Source organism: Lonchura striata, chromosome 9, assembly GCF_046129695.1.
Source record: "Lonchura striata isolate bLonStr1 chromosome 9, bLonStr1.mat, whole genome shotgun sequence".
Taxonomy (NCBI): domain Eukaryota; kingdom Metazoa; phylum Chordata; class Aves; order Passeriformes; family Estrildidae; genus Lonchura; species Lonchura striata.
Window position 1 is genome coordinate 24488245 of NC_134611.1, and position 23889 is coordinate 24512133.

The 23889-nt window shown below is 42.9% G+C and overlaps 2 protein-coding genes across 7 annotated transcripts in view; one reads left to right on the plus strand and one right to left on the minus strand.

Moving 5' to 3' along the window:
* Positions 1–4393: 4393 nt before the first annotated feature.
* Positions 4394–21919, minus strand: LOC144246767 (uncharacterized). Of its 4 annotated transcripts, none has more exons than XR_013340477.1 (4): positions 16426–17321; positions 11513–11613; positions 8420–8497; positions 4394–4550 (listed from the first exon to the last, which is right to left on the minus strand). XR_013340477.1 is itself a non-coding variant. In XM_077785481.1 (4 exons), exons 1-4 carry the CDS (start codon positions 21916–21918, stop codon positions 4473–4475), a joined length of 543 nt encoding a protein of 180 aa, XP_077641607.1. In that variant the 5' UTR covers position 21919; the 3' UTR covers positions 4394–4472. The 4 variants fall into 4 exon arrangements, 2 of the variants coding, with proteins under 2 accessions (XP_077641607.1, XP_077641608.1); XM_077785481.1 differs by lacking the exons at positions 11513–11613; positions 16426–17321 and adding exons at positions 7925–7990; positions 21598–21919; XR_013340476.1 differs by lacking the exon at positions 16426–17321 and having other exon boundaries at positions 11513–12171.
* NTNG1 (netrin G1) overlaps positions 21137–23889 on the plus strand; it is a 151981-nt gene continuing 149228 nt past the window's right edge. For 2 of the 3 annotated variants that reach the window (XM_031505521.2, XM_031505520.2), the window contains exon 1: positions 21137–21389. The gene's annotated coding sequence lies outside the window, so the exon portion shown is untranslated. Of the gene's footprint in view, positions 21390–21913; positions 22099–23889 lie in introns of those variants that run through there. The other variant, XM_021547519.3, reaches the window with a different exon arrangement.

Consider the following 23889-nt stretch of genomic DNA (forward strand, 5'->3'; position numbering starts at 1 on the left):
AACTGTTTCCGAAAACGCATATTCCAGTCCTTTGAAAGGCTGGAGACACCTTTCAATCTGTTTAAATTATCTCTAATTCTCACTCAATAGCAATAAAATGTGAAAACAGCACTGGCCTTAGCTCAAGGGGAGCTATTGTTAGGCTTATCCACAGCTGTTCTCTGTTTCTAAGTACCCCATGCACCCCAGCACTGCTCTCCAGGTTGCCCCTGCACATGGGCAGAGAGGGGAAACTCTGTACCCAGTAGAAATAGGATCAGGCTCCCTGACCAAACCCCACACTTCTCCACAAGGCCTTTACTCCACCAAAAACCATTAGACAGTGACAAATAGGCTGAGAATATAAAATGTTAAGTATTTTGATGGTAAGCAGACTGGATTTTAGCTGCATTGCTTTAAAAAAAATGAACAAATATAAAAGGATCATAAGAGAGTCACTTCAGATTTCTCGGGAAGTAGAGCTGGGTTTCATCAATGATGCCTTGATATAAGCAGCATTAGAATAGAGGTTTTCCTCTTTTCTGACAAGCCTTCTCTTATTTGGTGGTATGAACTGTATCAGTACAAAATCTCTCTGGCATTTCAGATGCATGTTCTACCTGCCCTTTTTTCTCCCCACCCTCTCAATACTCTGTCATTTACAAAAGGAAGGACTTTGATTAATGAGTTCTTCCTGCCAAAAAAGATAGCCTCACAAGGAGCAGAACAAAAATAAGTTAGATTCTATGAAGCCCATAAATGCAATATTTCTGCACATAAATCTCCAATTAGTCGCCAGGCACACTTGCTTATGAGTCATTAATGAATACTTCTATATGCTGAACATTCATATCTTTCTGTTTGCGACACCGCCTCCAAGCCTGACCCCCTGTCATCACATCAAAAGGATCAAGATTTTAAATGAGGTATTAGCAATTTCTCAAATAGCTTTTTTTAGCAGCAGGGGAAAACTATTGAACCATGATTGTTCAGTCATAGGCAACTACTGAAATCTCAACCTCATCTCCTCCATCCTTCTGCACATAAAGGCAGGAGTGCCACGAGTTTCACCATATATAGCCTTCCTGTATAGGAGTGATGGAATTTTTGGATATTTAGAACCCAGCCACACAGTGAGGTCTCTATGGGCATCTTCCTGCACTCACATGGAAGTTTACAGAAAAGCCAAGTTCTGTAAGACAGCACCAGGAGGAACTCACCTGTAATTCACTTTGCTTTCTAAAATGCAATTTAATTCCACCAGGTATACACATTAGAGAGAAACTTAATTAGTATGTCTTTTATTCTGCTATTTGTTCTACTAGCCCTAAAACTGGCTTTTTAATTATCTACAACTTACTCTGTGTTTTAAAGTGAGGTAATTACCAAATTTAGGCAAATCACATTTGTTTCAACATACCACAGCTGATACGATTTGGTTCTTAGACCACATCACTACTAACAATACCAGTGAGCATCACAAGAGTAGTAAACGAGGGATTTGAGTGCCTGCGACAAACAGGGAAATGGTTTCCCTCTGCTCTCAGCTATCCCCTGCACAGCCAGGATAAACTTTCCCTTTCACTCACCCCCAAAGAAGAACCAGAACTACTCATCTCATTTGTCTTCCTCCCCAGAGCCCCCTCCACCCACAATAAGTTTGTTCCTGCTTGGTATGGGATTTGTTTAAAACCCCCAAATCTCCATGGTACAAAGATGCTCCCAGCTTTGGCATAGCAGGGCTGGCCATGGTATGATCCCCAGCTTTGTCCCAGTGCTGGACACAATTCCTACTCCCTCCACAAAGCTTTCCCATTTTAGTCCAGCACATCAACAGCTGTGCAGCAAGGTGGCCTCTCCTGGGGACACATGTCATTGTTCACCTTCCCCTCTGATAAATCAGAGGATTTTACCACAATTTGGTTCACCCACAAATGAAGCTGTAAGATTCAGATACGTTCAGCTGCCCTTGCTGCCTAATAAATGAGTGCTGTCAAAAGAAATCCAGTTCGTGATATTTTGAGGCTTGCATACAGTCACTGTATGATGGTTGTTCTTGGGGGTAGGGGGGGAAGGCAATTTTTGTGCTGGATTGCTCCTTTTAGATACAAAAAGCCATGTAAGGCCGAGGATATTAAAAAAATTGAAGTATGTGCAGAAGAGGCTCTCATACACTATTTTAGGCTGGAGGAAATACCTTACAGTAAGAAACCTGAACAGTTCAATCTGTTTATCTTATCGAAAAGAAGATTGAGTGGAGAGTTGATTACAACAGATAAGAACCTCATGGGGAGAAAATACCAGGAACTAAAGGGTTCTTTAATGTAGCAGAAAAAAGGCATAAGAAGCAGCAATGGCTGAAAGCAGATTAATTCAAACTAAAAATTAGGAATATATATTTTAATAATTAATTCATCAATCTATTGAGCATGATAGCAAACAGGGAGAAACTGAGTAGTGTAACACAAAGAGAAGGTTTGACTGGACAACCTCAAGATCCTTCTGCCGTGTACTCTGAATTTCAGAAGGGGGGTGAGGGAGAGGAAATGGGAAGTATCCTGGTGTAAGAAAGTGCAATTCATATTTCTTGTCAAAATCAAACCACTTGCCCATGCTTCATTCCTTTCTTCTCCTAGTCAGTGAAAGGAATATTATAAATTTTGTTAATTAAGAACATTTCAACAGCTAGATCATTCATGTATTTCTATGCACATTTATATTACAATGTGCATACAGAAGTCACATCCAGATAACATTTTAATAAATACCAGGAAGTAAAATTCTTAGTATACTTTGTTAGGGAATATTTTATAGATATATCTACATTAAATATATATATATATATACACACACATACACATAACATATATAAATTATATATATATAACTATTTCATAGTAACCAAAGACTAAGGCTGGAGAACTGGAACCAAACAAAAGTAGCTTCTAAAGAGTCCTTAGACATGACAGCTCAAAGAGGCAAGCTGAAAGTAAGCATGCACCTCTGAAAGAGTCTAAGATGCACCCCTTGACCCCTGCACATTCCACCTCACACTGCAGGCACAACACCTTGGCTGGCATGGGCAGTCTCTCACACTGCACTGGGTCACTCAAGGGAGCCTCACCTCAAACAGATCAATGGAGCTGAAGCTTGGGGATCTCTTACATGTCTCACTGGCCATTGGACAGGAGTGGTGGGGAAAGTATTTTTCTTATGTGAAAGCAATCTTTTTCTGCATTGTCAGTTTCAAATTGCTGAAAAACCAGCACTGAAAAATAAAGCTTGTATAGAAATTGACTGCTTTCCTGCAGCAGTCTCTGTTGTGCTATGGGGAACTACAAAGTTATTGATACTTGTCTTGGTGTTTATTCTTCTATTTACTGTGGATTTCAGTTAAAGCTATTGCTCTGGTAACCCTCATGCCAATTAGTATGATCTCAATATATAGCGAACATTTCTTTTAAATGCACATGCTACAAAGAATGCAAATAACACCATAGGAACTCCTACTTTTTAATTAGAAATTGCATTTAAATAAAATTTAATAAATCAAATTCTGAACAGTTTTAACAACATAATTCAATGTACATTAATACTATTACATTAACATAAATTATGTATGTAACTATGATTATAGGATTTCACCCAGTAAAGCATGAAAAAGTCTGAATATTTACTAAAGAAACGAGGTAAGGAGCCACACTGTGATCATCCATCACCTCACCATCATTAAAACAGGTTGTGTAGATACTAGCTGAAACTTTGCCCAGTTAGACAACCTGCTGGATAAAGAAGCTTGGCTCTTGGGAACAAAATACAGCAATCTCCCAACTCAGTATTAAGATCTCTAATCATTCTCAAGAAGCAAGTTACATACTGTACACAAAAAATACATATTGGGTCACTACTCCAGGTGACAGCCAGAAGGCTTCAAGAATCATCATAAAATATTTTGACCAACACTGGAAATTCCTCATGATGAGCACCCAGTTATAAGACCTACTGATTAGGTAGTCTTTACCCCAGTAAAGATTCCACATAAGAGTTTATGCATTGAGATCTCTTAAGCATTTGGGCTTTCAGTATCTATAGTAAATGCTCTTTACTAATCAGCTTAAACAATGATTTGGAATTAATATGGACAAGAAGTCCTTTGAGGTCACACAGGGATCCTGCATTGATGGCTACCTCAATTGAAAGACACTCACAGGAAAAGAAAAGAAGCTTCTATATCCAAATGGCACATCAAAAAATCCACACACCAAACAAGATTTAAAGCAAATGGAAAATCAGATATTTAGGCAATTAAGCAGGTATGAGATGAACACATGGAATAGGCTAAAGTAGAGCAACCCATCCCTATGGCCACTGAGTAATGGGAACAAAAAGCATAAACTGAAGACAGCTCACCTTGTCTGTGATACCATCTCATGTATTTCACACAAAAATATCAAGATAGCTGAGGCAAGTCCAGTGATGCAGCAGGTATGGGATCACAGGGAGAGAAACCAGCAGGTCTCCATACGCAGTTTGGCAGGGAAGTGAAAGATGCTCTGTTCTACAGGCTTGGTCTCCATTAATAAGCAAAAAAGGTATAACAAGAAAAGTTTGCATTAATAAATTATCCACAGAACAATTATTACCAGATTTCAGATATGGAAAACATAGGTAGAAGTCTGGCATAATGAATTTGAGTATTACTCAGTTTAATTCCATCTGTAGCTCTATCATGTGATTTCCATGAAATATAAAATATCAGAAAAAAGAGCTAAAAGAAAGGGAAAAAAAAAAAAAGAATTATTAGCCTTGCTGATGAAGAGCAACTACAGGAAATGAAAGGCAATAGCCTGGGAGGGGAAGATCCCAAGGGCCTGAGCACCATTCAGAAATGCTTTTCAGGGCAACAGTTGACATGAAAGGTGGGCATGAATCATGGACTCAGAAAGCAGCATGACAAAAGATGGTGAAGCTGTGGAAGGAGGAGGGTTTAGGGCAGGAGGTTTTTGCCAGTGGAAGCAGTCGTCTGCCATGGGCACTGCCAGCAGCCTGGAGGTCAGGCAGGCAGGATGTAGTGGGGCACCCAGGGATCTCTCAGGAGGGAGGGCACAGGATGGGGAGCAGGAGATGGGGACCTCTTGCAGCACTGCTGGCTGTGATTTATCACTTCTGCTGGGGCACAGTGGCTCCCAGGCTGTGGAGGGAAAGCAATGCACAACAGACTGGTGCTCAAGTATGGGAAATCGGTCTCTTAACTATCTATTAGTTATTACTAGTTATTAGGTGACTCCCTAATCACTATATAAGTAGCTTGTTCATATCAGAACACTATTCTGAAAGGAGTTTTCTCTATTTCCTTTAAATTTCAATGTAATCTGAAAAAAAAAAAATCCCACAATGCTGAAGGCTTGATAGTCATTGCAAAAACAGTTGCTCTTTGCCCATGTACACTTTTAATACATTACTGATGAGTAAGGTTCAATCAGATTTACAATTAAGATATTTGGTCATGAAGTTAATGATGAAAATATCTGACACGTGTCAGTAGAGCAGCACGATTCCTGTGAAGACTGATGGGACTTCTACTTTTTACTTCAGTGGCATCAGGGCCACCCTAATGGTGAGCAATTCAGAATTTTCTGCCTTAGAGCTTTTTTAATGCCATGAATAGCATGCTGTATCCTTGGTAGCATATCTTTGAGGCTATCTGTTGGCATGGCTTAATTATCCAGTATCAGCTTTCAACGATGAGCATATGAATTCTGACATGGCTGTTAGAAGTCTAACAGCTCTTTACCCAAAATGTACATACATTCTCTGGAGTCCTTGGGCACATTTTTTCTTTTCCATCACAGCAAAATGTGACCTCTTTACTGGCATTAGCAGTGATATTGTAATTCATAAGCCATCCTTAATTGGGGCTAAAAAGCATTGTAATGACGAGAAATACTTCCCTGAAAAAATAGATTCTGCTTGCTGAGGTACTGCCTGACAGCCTCAACACTCAAGAATCAGAATGCTAAAGATATTCTGAGTCAAAGAAAGCTTATGATAATAAAGAACAGCCTGGTATATAGAGGGAGAAGTCACTGTCTTAAGGGTGAAGCTAGAAGACTGAGTTTGACTGCATTTTCTTTTAGTCTTTCTATGCACCTTATTACATGTCTCCTGCAACTGTGACAGAAGAACTGCTTTAGAGCAAGCCTTCTCCCTGGCTGCAGTCCTGGACCTCACAGCAAATCCCAGTGTATTCCCAAAGACAGTCCTCTCCCCTGATTACAATGAGAAAAACTACTGGTAGGAGCAGGATATGGTGAAAACTGCTCTTCTAGAGAAAAGCTTCCTAATTCCATTATGATTTTCATTATGTTTCCACTTTAAAATGTCCAAACAATAAACTTATAAAAATACATAATGAAAATAGGCAGACCATTAACTAAAGTCAATTGCAATGGCACTATAATAAAACTCACAGGTGCTTCTATAATCAGCAAAGCAACACAATTTTGATTAAACCAGGAAGAAGGGATTCTTTGAAAAATTGTACTCCTGCTTCCAAATATGTAGAAAATGTGGTTTTAATGTTGCAACTTATGTTTCTTTATGTCATTATTTTCCTGAACTGGATGCTGTGATAGCAGTCTGCACTTTCATAAGGCATGGCTTCCAACTAGCAAAATCTATGCTCAACAGGAAATATGCCCCACTTAGTCCAAATGTTCTGAGGACATCAAACATATTTGTATAAACATGCTGTATCATAACTGAGAGAGTTGCTAGTACTTGGGATTTAGACAGCACTTTACAGCTTCAAGGTGCTGTACAAACATTTGACTTATTAATTTTCTAACTAGGGACATAACCTAGATTTAGTTAGAAGAAAGCTGTGGATGAGAGGATGTTGGGTAAACAAGTTTATCATACTTATATAAAAGACCATACAGAATACTCTTAGAGGTGCTTCCTCACCAAAACAAAAAGGTAAAACATCTCAAAAGCTTCTAATCCCTGTCAGGGAAACTAACAGGTGGGTCTATGAAAGCCAGCTCAGACCACCAGGCTGAGGGTTTCAGAAGTATTTTTCAGTGGTCTCCCCATGTTCTCACAGAGAAGAAGAGATTATTTCCTTTGGATTCAGCAGAATATCAATGAATATTTTTGAAAACTTCTTCCTGTCACTCAGCCATGTCTTTCCCTAGTCCATAAACTAGCGCACTGCAAACCAGCAGGTTCAGTACTCCTGCTCTGGCTTCTGGGGTTTATCACCACACTCAGGTATATTTTCAAAGGTTCAGGAGTTATGACCTAGATTTACAAAAATAAGTAGATTTGCTGTTTAACATTAAGCAACATAAATAGCCTCGGTGCCTATCTCCAGAAGGGGTTTTGGTAACAACCATTTACTTCACAGCTGATTTTTGCCCAAATTACAAAATTGTTTTCAGTCAAACAGGCTACAGCTAAAATCATCTGACCTCTATGGGTTTATGTTCTGACAACAGAGGAGAGTGAAACTCTCTCATCTGATATAGGAGTGTCTCTGCAACTTATTACTCTTTCATTGGCACATAGTAAATTGAGCTCTGGCAATAGCAATGCTACTGGGAAATAAAGATAATTAAGAAACATAAAGCATGCCACTCTTCTTGAACCCAGTTGGAATCTTGGTTTTCTGTGTCTCTCACTGTAGGATTATTAGCCTGGTTTTAAGTTTGTATTCTAATAATTTTACATAATTGACCATTTGCAATCTTTTATAATCTAAAATGTCTAATAACTATGCACAGAAAGTGAGCCCTTTCCAGAGTATTTATAAATATTTCATACGAACTGGAGTTAATACAATTTATTTATAATGCATGGGAGTCTGCAGTGGGTTTATAAAAATAATGTGTGTTAACATGCAGTCATGATTTAATAATCAGAGACTAATTTCTAAAATACATACGGAGAGTGGCTGGTTCCAGTAATTGGCAATAGGATTGAGAGGTGCAGATATTGACAGATGTCTGAGCTATGGTTAACGTACCATACAGGGGAGAACAAAGATGGCATTAACACAAGCTTCATTTTATTCATTCTTTAATAATTTCACTATCCACCACAACAAACCTAGAATAGCTTCTTCAGAAATCCCCAGGATTAATTCCATATCCCTGCTAACAACCATTGTGGTAGAGGATGACATCACATGTATTATGTAACCACAGTGCAATAAGACCATCCAAGGATTCCACCTGCTAAGGAAGCTACTAAGAAGCCATAAAGCTACCTGAGCCCCTAACCATCTATTAACTAAATGATTCAAAACTGTTAAAAGGGAAGGAAAGTACTCTGTCTGTTCCACAGTAAAAGCATCTCTCATCTGATACACTAAGGTTGCTGAAGCAATTTCCACACCACTTTGGAGATCTACCCAGCAGATAGGAGTGAAGAAACCTACCTGCAGAAGAAAATAGATGAAGTTATCGGATTGACTGGAGAACATGCACACAGCTAAAATGGACCTTCTCATTTTGATCTGTGGTGAATAAAATTACACAGAAATAAGCAAGCAGATGCAATTGATGGTGGTAAGACCACAGCTGCAATGAGACATCCACACACAAGTTATCATAGAGAGCCCCCAAGGCAAGATAATAGGCTTTCCATGCTAATGCCATTTTTGACACACAACTCAATTAATTTCCCAAACTCTTTTAGTGGCCTGCATATAAAAGGCAACAGAAAAACAATTGTTTGTGCTACTAGATGTTCATTTCTTCATTTGGGGGAGGGGAGAGTGTCACAGCACATGCCACAGTCCAGACAGCCACCACACACAGAGTAACACCATACAATAGCAGAAAGCTTCACCCCACACAGAGTAACACCTTCCCTCATCAGAAGGCTTCAGGTGTCTGCCCATACAGAGCAACACCCTATCACTTCAGAAGGCTGCAAGCTCTGCCCTTCTTGTTCTTTAGCCCAACCTTTTATCCCCTCATGTTCACACATTGCACCTGTGTGCCTCTGTTCCCTTTGGTGGCTGCTCAGTGCCCCTGGGCACTCCCTGGCTCATTGCTGTCAGTGCTGCTCACCTGCTGCTCACAGCTGAGCCCACTGGGGATGAGGCTCCCACAGCCCCACTCCCAATTGTCACAAACTGTGTGCCTACAGAAGAGGACCTTAGCACACACAATTAACCCATGAGACCTCTCCTACTGTCATGCACATTCTTCCTGCCTGCAGTTTCAGCTGCACATTGTTTATTATTTGTTATGGGATTAATCACACTTTCTACAATGTTACATTGACAAAATTATATATATTTTTTTTACTTTTTTTCACTACTCGGCATCAATAAATTGTGAAATGTGTTAGAAAACAGTATTTCTAGTGACTTTCTTTTAAAATATATTTCAGGTTGCTCATGTCACAAAGTGCTTATTTTTTGAACTCCCAGACTGTTGGGTTGAGCAAAACAGGGCTTTAAAAAAATTAAAAACCAAACAAACAAAAAATCCAACAAAAACTAGTTCTGATCCCTGTTTTACGTACAATTTTTAAAAAACAATCTGAATGGAGTAAGCGGCTCTTTTAGGGTAGCTGAGCCAAATTTCTCAGAAGTAAATGAGTGTTCAAGCAACAACTTATTATATGACATGACTTTAAATATTTCAATTTCCTATTGTAAAAGACTGTGTTATCTGTTTGGTAAGATAACCTACATATTTATTTACAAGAGAATGTAATTACAAAGACAAAAGAAACCATAAGAACTAATATGAAATTATTCCCCTAAGTAAAGTTACTTTCAAGCTTTAGCACCTGCAGTTATAAGTTGTATTGCCTTGGCTCTCCTATGAGTATTTATTTAGCACACCCTTCCCGCTGATTCCCTGCTCCATTTTGCCTGCTGGAGGTGCCCATTATGGAATGTTTCAGCAGGGCCACTGCAGACTCCAATCAGAGGAGCACATTTATATTTCCTGTAAAAATACAGCTTAGCTCCATGCCACTGAATAGATACAAAGAATAATATATTATCACATGCTATAAAAAATGTATTTTTTAAAGGTTTCAATATATACTAGCTGAGCAACAATGTTTCTCATTTTGGATATAATTTGTGATTTCAGACATCAGGTGAAGGATATGAAAAATGAGAATGCACATTTTAGTTTATGTTATTGCATAAGTCAGAAGGATATACATGGCCAATACTTAAAGTGACAACTGTAGCTGATATTGATTCTGATCTGTGTGAAATGCTTGGCAGTGGCAGATTCCCCATTGAGAGAGATGCTAATGTCAAAGCATGCTCTCCCAGCTCGCAGTCCCTGAGAACACAGCCCCAGATCTGCTGAAATCAAGGAGCCCAAGAGGGTAGATGGTCTAAAGGACATCTGGCAGGCAACTTTGAAAGAGACAGATCTGAACCCTGCACCCACTGAAAGCAGTTGTATCTTTACCATCAATTACAATGTGGATACTAGATGCACCCCCTTGGCATTTAATTTCTGATTTTGGAAACTTTTCTTTCTTTCAATTATTTTTATGTGTTTGTGAATCATTCCGAAAAAAATTAATTCTCTTAAAATAATTGCTTTCAGAGATCCTTGTACTTTCTTTTTTATCAGCAGACCACATCTATTGCCCAGCTTTCCTCTCTTAATCCAGTTTTGCATTTCTGAAATTACTTGTCTATTGTTCATAGTTCTTTATAAACTCCATTTTAAAAGTGAAACCTCCAGGTTCACATCTTTTTCTCTCTGTACATGCCTTTTTGGAGCATGATACAGTGAGTTCCCATCCTCTCAGGTCTTGAAATCAGTCCTTGGCTCCCTCAAAATGACCAAGCTCAGAGGAGGGCAGGGCATGTGTGACGTTTAATATAATGTCTTTTCAGAGCATCAAGGAAATGAGGAACAATCGACTAGGAAAAGGAAACCTTACCCTTGGGAATTTCACTTCTAAAAGGCCCTGGAGAAACAGACCTCTGAGAGCAAACACAAGAAGCCTACAGAGGTGTGCTGCACTGCGACCTGAGCTCACAAGCCTGACAGGAGTCTGGTCTCCTCCTGCTCTTCTTCATGCCAAGGGCCAAACTCTCTGCTCCACTGCTCCTGCAAGGAATGACATCCCTGTCCCGAGGGAGAAAGCAGGGCTGGGAGCCCCAGCCTGCTCTCCCTCCCTCTCCAGCCACAGACACCTGGGGCCCAGCACAGCCCCAGCAGCTGTCCCCAGCCTGCTGTCACACACTGCACACACTGCCCTGGAGACTGATGCATCCCTATGGTGTCATTTCAACTGGGACAAACATTTGCCCTCCTGCTCATTTTTTCTCCCTCCTCAGGTGGAAGGCCTACCAATGCATGGAAAGCAGACTTCCCCAAGGTGTCTGAGCATCTGCAGCAGCCTGGGTAATAAGTATACCTTACTCAGGTAAACTAGTAAACTTTTAGCCCAAGAGAATACAATGATAATGATGTATATGAGAATAAATTTGTAAATATTACTGATCAAACTTCAGATCAATAGATGTTTTACATACCAGAGGAAACATATAAACTCCACTGCCAGCTTGAGCTTTTAATCATTTTATTCATTTGTGGATTCATTCATCTTTCTATAACCTGATGTATTGGTCTGGTTCTGCAACATAAAAACCATTATTGCAAAAAATGTCGCCATTTTAATTTGTAACCAGTGTCCCAGAATTTTTCATTAATTAATTGGACAACCTTGCACATTAAATATAGTAATGAATATCTTGTAGTGTAGGTGAAATTTAAATTCAAAATATAAATAAATGGTGAATATGCTGATATTTATGTTTAGTAAGTTCACAAGTCTGCTAGAGAAAGAAAGCACTTAACATCATCTTGGCCCTGACACCCTCTCTACGGTACTGCAAGGCTGAAGGAATTGTACATCTGTGTGAAAAAGAAGACAAGGAAATAAAGCCAGGACTTCTCAGAAATGCAGTTTGGAAGAGCCATCCTGGGGCTGGAGAGGCAGCACCCAGGGACTCTTTCCCCTGCAGCCCACCCCTAAGCCATAAGGCTCCCACTGGGTTTGCATTTAACTCAGATCTTACAGGGATGATGAACCCTTGCCTATCTAATCCCCTTGCCTAGGGAGCCAAGGGTAGCTCCCTCAGCCAGCACCTACTTTTCTGTGTCTGCAGCACTACAGGTGAAATTCCAACTCTGGTACACATAAGTTAGACTCTTTTTTTTTTTTTTTTTTTTCTTTGCAGGAGAGCCAGAAAGACTCAGACATCTTAAAAAAAAAAACCTAAAGTACCCATATCATGCAAACTTTGCAAGGACACAGTGTCTCCATCTGAATTCATGTGATGAACTTCAAATCCAGAACAATGTATGGCTTTGCTTTTACATGTAAGAAGATAAATTGTTGATAGCATGGACTTGTAGTATAACACAACTTCCTCTGGAAAGTCAAGATATTATTTTTGGAGTAAAAACCAAAATGCTATTTTTCAAATGTGCACATGGGCATGGAATCTTTAAAAAGAGACTAAATAGTAGAGCACTTTGAAAGAGTTTGTATAAGTTATACAGCTTAATTTTCACACACAAAGAAAAAAATGAAACTGTTAATGGAAGTTCTTTCCAATATCCTGTTATACTGAGCATAAATACAAATATCAGACACATCAATCATTAATTCCTATTGAAAAATGCTGAAGAAAACTTCAGAAATAAAAGTATTAATCTCATCTATCAATTTGTGTAGAAAACCAGAGGTTTGAGCTACAAAAATGTCTGTATTATTGTTTACATATTTCTGATACTAATCATATTCCAATTTGCTGAAATCTGTTTTGATGTGTAGACCTTATGCTGCAACCTAAAAAAGCAATTGAACTTACCATACTCTTAGCAAGAGATTAAGCTTTTCAATAAAGGAAATGGCCTTCCCTAAATTTCATTACAACTAAGTTGTTAATTTGTAACTGCAGAAATCTGTTGACAATTACAAAAGGCTCTTGAAGTTACTGTTTTGCAGTAATACAGTAACACAACCATTTTCATAGCAAATCCAGTCAAACATTTAATGTTTACATCATTGTAAACTTGAAACATAATTAGTGATCTATCCAGTTACCTAGAACAGTTGGATAGTGCTGCCCTTCACTGGTTCATAATGGTATACCACAAATCAAAAACTAATGGCTACCTGACAAAACTGTGGCTCAGCTGCATGAAAACTGAGTTTTCCCTACTCCTCACTTCAGGACACCCAAAACTGCCTCTTCATAATTCAAGTTTTCAAGTAATAAATCTTTTTACATATTATTTATGCCTTTAACTAGGAGGGATAAGATAATTGCCAATACTATCTCTGCCCATTGTTCTTGTGTTTTATCCCATGTCAGAGCACCACTGTAATCCCCTCCTCAGTGTTAAATTAAGATTTTCCTCCATGAAAGAAATGCCTCAATAAGAGAATAATGAACATTTTTGCTGGAATGTTTCTATTCAATATTAAAATATTGGACAGATTAAAAGTGGTATTAAATAATGTCTGTATTTGCCTAGGAACAGGTGGTATCAGGTAAATAACCAGTAGTTCTCAACATGTGCATTTTGCCCTGCTAAGGGAACAGAATATAGTTGGTTGACCAAATGTAATAGTCACCTATGTCCAAACATTAAGTTTCATCTCGAACTGAATTTAGATTCATTGGTTGTTTCAGCTAGTTGTCATATACATACTGAGACCTATGCATCTTTTAAAAAGTGATTTTTCCAAAGGAAATACATTTAGAATAATATTAACAGCTAGAAAGTGTCTGATGACAGATGATGAATGACTGCTAATTACTGTATGTATTATATTCAGCAAGTCCAGCCTTAGATGCATACCTGAAATGAGAGCAGTGCTCAGTTCTGTACACAAATATAAGAAGTAGTCCCTGACTCCAAGTCCTGACAAGTCTGTCTGCTAAAAAAAGCCCAAGTACAAGAAATATTTTCAAAATGTAGAATCAAAAGATAGAATCTCCACTTCAAAACAAGCTCAATATTTTTTGACAAATAATCTATTCCTATTTATAATATATTGTGTTTACTACTATGTTTGAATAATGGTTGAATCTTGCATTGGTGCTGGCAATTTCTAGAGAACATTTCATTTTAAAAAGCCTTTTTGGAAGTGCAAAAAATTCTTGCTATGCACATTTTTAATCAATTGTATTGATAGCTGTACCCTATGATCACCCATGCGGGTAAGTAGGCTCCCCCAGAACTCTCTTCAGTTACAGCAGCAGAAGCCTCCGTGAAGCTTTGTGTGACTGTGTGTTTCCAAAAGAGTGTCCAGAATTTCCAGAAAAAGTGCCCAAACAGAAGGTGAACTGAGCAGAGAAATTCAGAAAATAAGGAATTTTGAAAACTTTCCTCCAAAGCTCCGTGGACAATACCAATTAGTGAGTTTGTCACTGTAAAGATGGCTGGATCATCCAAGCCCAGTTACTCTGCACTCACCCCTTCTAGGGCACCAAAAATTTAATTTGATTAATAAGTACTGGCTCATGAACAGCAACTAGATGTTTATGATCTTTGTCTTCTACACAATGCATGACAGCATGAAAATGCTTCAAATAAATCTCTCTCATCTCTTATCTCATGGTGGAATATTAAGATTTACTTTTTCTAGAAGGTTTGACAAATTTCTGAGGACCCTTACATCACCTTCCTCTACTAACCACAACCAATGAACTGTCAACAAAGACAAGAGTTAATGGCTGGAATAGTATAAAAGCAAAACAAGCATATAAATAAAATATTTTTACAAAACAGTCTAATAGAACATATCGTGTTTTGTTAAGCCTTTGATGTAAACGCATCACTACCTTTCCCAGAAAGTCAGCTCAGCCTGCTCTGGAAAGATGGGTATTTCCCCTGCAGTTTAGCAAACCACAGTTCCACGTGGCTTCCCTGAAAATGACACAAACTACATTGCACCTCCTACCAGAAATCAGTGCTAAAATACCATCTAATTTGTTAGCCAGGGTTCCTGAGCACAGCCACAGCTTGCAGCCAGCGGCTACTGCCGGCTGTGCTCACACTGTGAGGAAGAGTGGTCACACTGTGAGGAAGAGCAGTCACAGCGGAACCGAGAGCAGCCGCACCCCGGCTGCCAGGTGGGACAGCCATTAGCGGCAATACAGCCCCAAGGCTTTGGCAGGAGGGTTCTCAGCTACTGCTGGTTTCTAGGAAGTGATGAAACCTAAAATACTGGACTCTGGAGGGAGGAATCAATAAGTGAGAGATGGGTGTACCTCTATCTGCTACCTTGCACCACTCCAGTCTCTTGTTCTGCAAAGCATCAAGCCATTCCCTGTCCAACTGCAGCTTTGACCCCCAAGTTGGTCATTTTCTTCTTTTCACTGCAGAAAAGGACTGATACTCTCATATCTAATCTTCCCTCCATTGCCAGGATCTTCTGCATTTCTGTCTGTATTTTGCTTAAGATACAGCTGCAAAGACTATTTTATTAGCCACGTTCCTTTTTAAAATAATCATAAATTATTTTTCTTTTCTTTAAAGTGTGAAGTATTTGTTAATTGCAAAGGAAAACATTTAATTTAATGACATATCTGTTCACAAAACAACAGTGATTGAAAATAGAATGTATGCTGCCACTTTGTGAGAGTCATTTATAGCACATAAAGACCACTTTGGCAGATACATTTATGTCTATACAAGATTAGATTTCACATTTATTATGTGCATGTGGCATATTATTAATTATTAACACCAAAAATAAATATTTATGTTTGCAGAAAAACAAGCTGCTAAATTTTGAAGAAATATTGTTGAGGATTTACACATTGTGTCATGTATGTTATGTAAATGGGAACAGCAGAGATTCAGTATTTATTATGAGAACAAAACATTTTTCATTCTGCAAGTGGAAATCTAGACTGTAATTTACATGCATCTCTGAATCAACAAGTACAATACCTAAGAACAACACTTTGTATAAAAAAATAACTGACTTTGCCTTCTCACGGCGGGCACATCTCATGAAAATTCTTTGCCTGCATTCCCTGGGGAACTGCATGGGAATTACAAACACACTGCTCTCAGGAGACCTGAAATGGTCCATTTTCTACCCTACACCTGAAGAAAAAGTAATGGGTTCCCACAGCCTGCTAGCAGGAAACAGACCCAGCCAAATGAAGAACGCTGCTGATGAGGTACTCTTTCTCTCAGATTTCATACCTGCCCTATTTCAAGATTTCAGACCCCAATGTCCTGTTCAGAGAAGCTCTCAGCCCTGAAACATCATTGGGAAAGATCTCCTTACTCTCTAAGGAGAAAAAGTCATTATCAAGCTGTATGGAAATGGAGGCAGGAGTAGGATGACTCGCGTATCTCTTGATGTAGTGTTCATCAGTGTAACATCATACTCCCAGCTGGCTGCCCAGATTACCTTACTCAGGGGTGTGCCTCCACAGGCCTTTCCCATTAGGACTTTCCAGGCCTGCTAAGATGGGTCTGCTGGTGCAGCTTGCTGTGATGGAAGCTGTGGTCCAGACAAGGCACCTGTAGCTGCAGCATTTTTTGTTCTGTCACCCAGCCTGCTTAGAGAAAACCCCTCACAAATTGCACTGTGATGGAGGTTCAGAGCAAGGGGTGACATTTTTTTCAGTAGCCTCGCTGTCCCCTGCTCTTGAGCTATGCTGAAGCTCGAGCAGTGTTAAACACTACATAGGGATGTCTGTCTATTCACTGCTTCACTGAACAGAAGTCAGGATTTGTCCCCTGCCTGTACAAATCATAGAATCATTCAATATCCTGAGTCGGTTTCTAGTTCCAATTCTCCTGACATGGGCAGGAATACACCATCCACTAAAACAGGTTGTTCAAAGCCCCATCCAATTCCTCCTTGAACACTTGCAGAAAGGGGGCATCTGCCACTTCATTGGGCCACCTGTTCCAGAGCCTCACTACATTCAGAGTAAAAGATGTCTTCCTAATACCTAATTTAAATCTATCTGCTTTCAGTTTAAAGCCATTTCCCCTTTTCATATGACTATATACCCTTGCAAAAAACCTTTCTTCAGCTCTCTTGCTGTTGGTCTCCTTTAGGTTACTGGAAGGTGCTATAAGGTCTTTCCAGAGCATTCTCTTCTCCAGGTCGAACAGCTCTAATGCAGAAGCCTTTTGATTTTGTCATTTATCTAAATACAATTTTCCAATCATTCTGCTGTAAGCACTGGAGGCACTAAACATGGAAGCCCAGAACAACACTCAAATTATAGACAGCCAATTGATTTTACAGAAGGCTAAACTATTGTGGGCAAAGCAGCAATAAAATGGACAGACGAGCTCTGCCACTGGGAGAATTTGCTGTTTCTTGCCATTTCTACCCCTGTCTCAGCTCAGTAGTAGGAGTCAGGGGAAAATGAGCACTACTCTTGCTTTTATCTCCCACACCTTTTGCCTGCTCTGCAAAAACTCCTTCAGCTGGTGACAAAAGAGGTCAGAAATATGTGTGCAGTGTGATGGAGGAGCAGAGCAGCACATGGAGCAGGTAGTGGCTCCGCAGAGCAGAGATGCGCAGAAGCAGCGAGCCGCTCTCTGCACAGCGGGACCCTCCCTACCACCGCTCAGCCCAGCAGCTGCAGCCACTGCCTCCTCTGCTCTGCCTGCCATGCACTGGCAGGCCATGATCAGCCTCTGCTTTGAGGTCAGGCCCGGCCACTGCATCACATCACACCTGCATCTTTCACTGTGGCCCTCAGCCACCAGCATGCTGAAACACTGAGCTTCAGGCAGGGAAGCTCCTGCGTCTCTGGATACATTTCCAGGGACAGTACTTCAGGCAATGCCAGGTACTCTGCTACTGCCCATTGCAGCAGTACTCTGATGTAGGTAAAGGCACTAATAAAATAATTCTGCTGTATCATTAGAGGTCAACTTAGACTACAGCAAGTAATAAAAGATTCATAATGGCACATGAGGGGATGCACTAAATAGCCAAACCACAGCCTGAAAACATGCAAAGCTTGTTTAGATTTAGGACTTGGTTAAAAACTTGCAGTTCAGCTGGTGCTTCACCAGAAAAGTTTGCAATCAGCGATATCACTTCTGTACCAGCAATTTATGCTGCTTCTAATATAAATTATGCCTTGTAGCAAGGAGTGTCCTAATAGGCATAGGTGCTCCCATGCTCAGGACAGTAATCAAAAATTTATCCCCTTCCCTGATTTTGTTAGAGGCCAATGCCAGCTATTACTGAGAAGACATAAGAAATACTGCTGGAAGCACTTTCAAGATAACACTTTCCCAGTGTTGTGACTTTGCATCCTTTGGTATTTAACAACTGCTAAATCTTCATTTTTAGTCAATTTCCAATCCTGTAAGGCAGGCAGTGGGACCTGAGGTGTTTTTAAATATTCCTTTCAAACTTTGGTTAATCTTATCTTCTGTCTACACATCAAACCTGCTTTAGAAATCCTGCTGAAGTCCAGTCTCAAGGCACTGTGACAGTGAGTTGCTCAGCCAATTTACATGTGAAAAATCATTACTTACTACTAAAAGATTTGTCAGAAATGTAGTACAGGTATCAGCACAGTATTTTTAGTTTGGTTATGAAAGCACTGCCCCTTCTCCCTTTAACTCCAACATGTCACTCTAAAAAGAACAAAAACAACATAGATAAATCTCTAGCTGCTGAATTCCATCTGCTTTTCCATCTTTTCAACAGACTTTGACAAAGAATTTAAATCAGATCCCTTTTATCTCGTGAGCTTAAAATTTGGCTGTAAAGTTTGGCCACATCCTCAGACTAGACTTGATTTTTGGCCATCATTTTTAACAGTAAGGCACATCTAATCTCAGACTTGGTGACATTGCACTCAAACCAGCTGCTCTAGTTTTGATGCAGAAGAAGCCAGTAGCATTAGCATGAAGAATTTAATGATGTTTGACGCGTCAGATTTCTCGGTCCTGCCTTTAATCTTTGTGGCCAGCTAGTCCCACCAGGCAAATAATGGCCTCAGGAGAGAGACCAAAAACTCTGCACAGAGGAGAGAAAACTTCCCACACATCTCTGGAGGTGAGGTTTAGGGCTTGTGATCAGAGCAGCACAAGATGCACAGCACGTGTGTATGACATGTTCCAAGTACACCAGTACCAGTGGCATTGCTGTGACATGAAGAGCTTTGCCCTGCACACGTGGAAAGAAGGCATCCTCTCCCAGTTCAAGTCTAAAGCAAGACAACAGTCCTCCAGCACTCCAAACCACTCCCCTTGCAGCACCTGCAAACAGCTGATTCAGCCTGGCCCAGAGACAGACTAAGCCACCACACTCAGAGCTCCACAAGGCAGCAGGGCTGCTCCATCCACATGTGCCACTGCAGGGACTTGGCTCAGTGTGTACAGTCTCTTGAACTTCACTGTACAGCCCACCATCTGTCTAGTAATTAGGAAAACAACCCTTTTCTTCCAACTGCAATGGAACTCTGCCCCTCTTCTTTACAAAAGGCCCTATGGAGCCTCGATGCCTGACATGCTTCCAGTTCAAGTGGGAAGAAAAAAATTACTGATTTCCATCTTCTATCTTTTTGTACCTCAGGGACCAGGAGGCTGCACACAAAGCAAGAACTGCTTTTGGGGATTGAAAATCCCTGAAGCTGGTTTTTCCCACCCCTTTGATCATTCCTGGCTTTCTCACACAAAGAGATTTTCCATGCATGTGGTACCTGCACTAACACAGCCAGAGATTCCAGAGAATGAACGGAAATGCCAAAACAGCACCACTGCCCACACAGAGAGAAACAAAAGCTGGGAGGAACTAGAAGGCATTTTTTTTACTTTGCTGGGTTACCTGCCTTAGGGGAAAGAAAAAAACTGTCCTTCATAATGGCTCCTGCCATTATTTCCACAATCTACCAAATTCCATGGCTCAAATAGAGAACAAATTTCTTACTCTTCCATAAATCCCCTGTCTCATTTCGTCTGATTACCTACTGGCATTGCAAACTGCCAAATTTTGTCAACAAAATACGACGGCACTGTTGCCTACATAAATACATTTAACACCTCTTAACATGCAAAACACGCAAACAAACGATAAACGCAGCTTCTGAGCGTTCACAATGCAGCCAGTGTCCCACTGCCCAGCGCTGGCAGCTGCAGTCGGTCAAATTCAGTAACCAGGTAGTTGCCAGGAGTAAGCACAATTCCTGCACCGGACTCGCTAGTCATTAGTTTTTAGATACTGTTTTGTAGCTCGGAGAAATCTAAAAGGGAGAAGTGCGTGCGCCTCTCGTTTAAGCGACAGAAGCAGAGGGCGTGCAGGAGGGAACGAGAAAGCGTAGCAGAAGGAGGAGACGGGGTTTTCGCGTCTTTCGGGAGCCCCGAGGGGCTGGTACGGGGCGGGCGGTCACAGCAGCACCACAACAGCACAAGTCGCGCTCCCTCCCTGTGTCGGTGGCACTTCGGTGCTGTAGGCAGAGGACGAAGCGGCGCTTCCCCGGCGTGCCCAGCACTGCGGAGGGACCCTCCGGCGGGTCGGGCGGCACGCTGCCCTGTCCCCGCAGCCAAGCGCGGCAGCGACGGGGCGCTGGGGTCAGCCCGCCGGGCTCGGGGCTCGGACGGCGGCAGCACGGACAGCACCTCTGCCTGTGCGCTACCAGGCTGAAGCCGAAATAACACGGGAAAATTAAGGCTACTCCAGCGGGCAGGGAGCAGCCACAGCCCCGCCGGCGTCTGGGCGGCTCCCGCTCGGTGCGGGGCGGTAGGTCCCGTCCCGTTGCCCCCCCCGCGGGGCAGGCGGCGCCGGCGGTGCGCCCGCGGGGCGGCGGGGCGGGGAGCGCGGCGGCGGGGGGGCGGGCGCGGCGGCGGCGCTAGGGCCGCGCGGCGCGCGGGCCCGGAGGTAGGGTAGCTGCCGCCGCCCCGCTCGCCGGCAGTCGCGGCGAGGTCGCTCCGAAGTGAGGAGGCGCCGCCGCCGCCGCCCCCCGAAGTTTGGCCGCGCCGCCGGAGCCCCCGCGCCGCAGCCCCGGCCAGGGGCGCGCTCCTCTCGCCCCGCGCCCCATGCCGCGGACGCCGGCGCCCCGCGCGGGGCCGCCCCCGCCCTGAGCGGCGGTGGCGGGCGGGGAGCCCCGGCGGGCAGGACCCGCCCGCCGCCCGCCGAGCGCCGGAGGAGTGCGGCCGCCCGCCCGCCGCGCGCCGCCCGCGCCCCGCCAAACTTCGACGCCGACAAGTGCCTGGGCCCCGCCGAGCCCCCGCCCGCGACCCGACGGAAACTTTCTCGGGGAACGGCATCCCCCCTCCTCACGCCCTCCCCGCGGCCCTTCATGCCGCCACCGAGGGAGCCCCAGCGCGTCCCAGCGCCGCGGCGGCTCCGCGCCGCCCCGCGGTGAGGCTCGGGCGGCCCGAGCTCGCAGGGTGAGTACGGCCCGCACGCCGCTCCGGGGAGGACGGGGCGCGGGGGCGGCGCGGCGAGCAGCGGCCGGTGCGGGTGCCGGGGGCTGCGTGCGGGGGTCGCCCCGCCGGGCTCGGGGCACCGACCGCGGGCGGATCGGCGCGGGCCGCGCGCCCCCTGCCGCCCGCGCGGAGCGGAGCGCGGCGGGGCCGGGCCGGGCTGGGGCGGTACCTGCGCGGTGCCTCCTCCGCCGGAGCTCGGAACCGGGAGCTGGGACCGGGCCGCGCCGAGCTTTGAAGGGGCGCGGGCGGTGCGAGAGCGCTGAGGGAGCGCGAGCGAGCCTGAGGGAGGGGCGCGTGGCTCGCGCCGGCGCCCGCCCCGCAGCGCGGGTTCACCGCGGGCGCCGGGGAGAGCGGCGCTGCCGTCGGCAGAGGCGGGGGCGGCGGCGCGGGGATCGCCCCGCCGGCGAGGAGCAGCGGGCAGGGCACTGGTACCCAGCCTGGAAACAGTTCCTCCCTCGCGTCGGAAATTGCAGGCGGCTTTTCTAAACATTCACACGCACACAGAACCCCCAAAGAAAACCCCTGATGGCGGTGAGCGGCGCAGATCAGCTAAACGCGATAAAACAGATGATTTTCTACTCTCGAAGTTGGTGCATGTGCGGTTTTGGCCTCTGATTGATCTACTTTTATTGTTCTGCAATCAACTTTTCGATACTCCGGATCTGATGTGGTAGGAGCCAGCATTACTTCTACAGAAATGTTAGCAGAGACAGTGTGTGGACATGCGGTGGAGATGCTTTTAAAGAGGGAATAAGTCACTGTCTTGCCTAAGGACAATGCGGTTGAGGATGAGAAGCTGTGGCCTGTGAAGCCCGTCAAAGGGAAGAAAACCACAGCAGAACTTCCCCTGGCTTTTTTTTTGTTGTTGTGGTGGTGGTGGTAGTTTATTTTGGGTTTTTTGTTTTTGCTTTTGGGGTTTGGTTTTTTTTATGCTTTTCATGGGGAAAAAATAAAGGTTGATTTCTCATATATTGCTGGACCTTAAAAGGATGATTACTGGAGACTTTCCAACAGTTAGTGGTGATACTCTCATGGAGTTATGAACTTTGTCTCAAACCTCTGATATTGATAAGCAGCACCAACTTTCTAGCTATTTATATAAAATATAGCGGTAGCACAGAACAAATTCAACAACCAGTAGGCATTCATTTTTGAGCAGTTAGAAAGTCATCAGCTCACACCATAACTTGAAAGCTTTGTAGCCCTATACCCTGCATACACTGTGTGATGAGCATGCATCACTTTGAGTGTGAAGAATCATTGAAAAAACCCCAAAAACAAAGCCTGTAACTTCCCCAAATGCTAACTTAATTCCCAGAGGAAAAACTTGCAGAACAGATTGATGCTAGGTACAGGGATATTTAAAGCAAGACGCTACAATTATCAAGATGCAAGAGGAAAAAAACCAGCTATGTTCTAAGGCTCGAAAATTTAAATAGCTAAAATGCTTTTTACTCCGTATTCTGACAGCTGATGATACCTGGCAAGTAATGGCAGTGGTAGTATGATGTGTCAGTCAGCAAAGAATAATGTGTGAAAACCAGAAGTATTTCAAGTATAGTGCCAAGTTGCAGGGTTTCGGTAGCTGTATTTTATTTTCTTTAATTAGATATTGACATTTTAAATTTCTCCTGAGGTTAAGAAATCTTTTTCTGCTAAATAGTTAAATAAGCTGGATAAGACTAGAACCTAAACTTTGATTGGAACAGCATTTGAGGCCAAAGACACCAAAGCAGTTGCTTGAGTATACTGCATTTCATACAAGTATTGACAGAAATAATGTGTTTTTAAAAAATTAAATCATTAAATACCGGTTCCCTTTTTGAATAGATAGTTTTACATTATAAAAGGGGTTGGTTTGTATATGTACAAGGTTCTCAGGTCGCCTAGGTGTAACATTGTATACAACACGAGGTTAGTAAATATAAGTTGCATGAGGGTTAGTTCTGTTTTCTAATACATATTATTCCCTATGTTCTAAACTGGCTTTAAATAATTAACAACAGCAGTGGACGCACAGGCTCTTTTTACTTGGGCTTGATTGGATACATTCATCTGCTTAAGCTGTTCGGGATACAAACTTGAAACATGTTTCCTTTGGAAAAATCTGTTCTGCAGCTGCCGCTGTGGGGAGGTGACAGCCGGCACTCCCTGCCTTGCTTCCTTACTTTAGCCAGTTCTCCTCAGGCAATGTAGTAGCTGATGTTGGCTCTCGTTCCTGCCCGTGCGCGCTGCCCGGGTACGCTCGATGCAATGCGTGGTCAGTGTGGCAGGTGGTCACTATTTTATTACCTCCTTCACGTTCCTGCGGCTCGCCAAAGAGAGGCCCAAGAGCCCACCCCTATGGATCTCACCATGATTTCCTAGCAAGGAGCTCATGCTAGACATCCAGCCACTGTGGTTTGTGAGGAGGGGAAGCGGGTGGATTTTCACAGTGATGGAAGGAGGCAAAGGAGGAGTG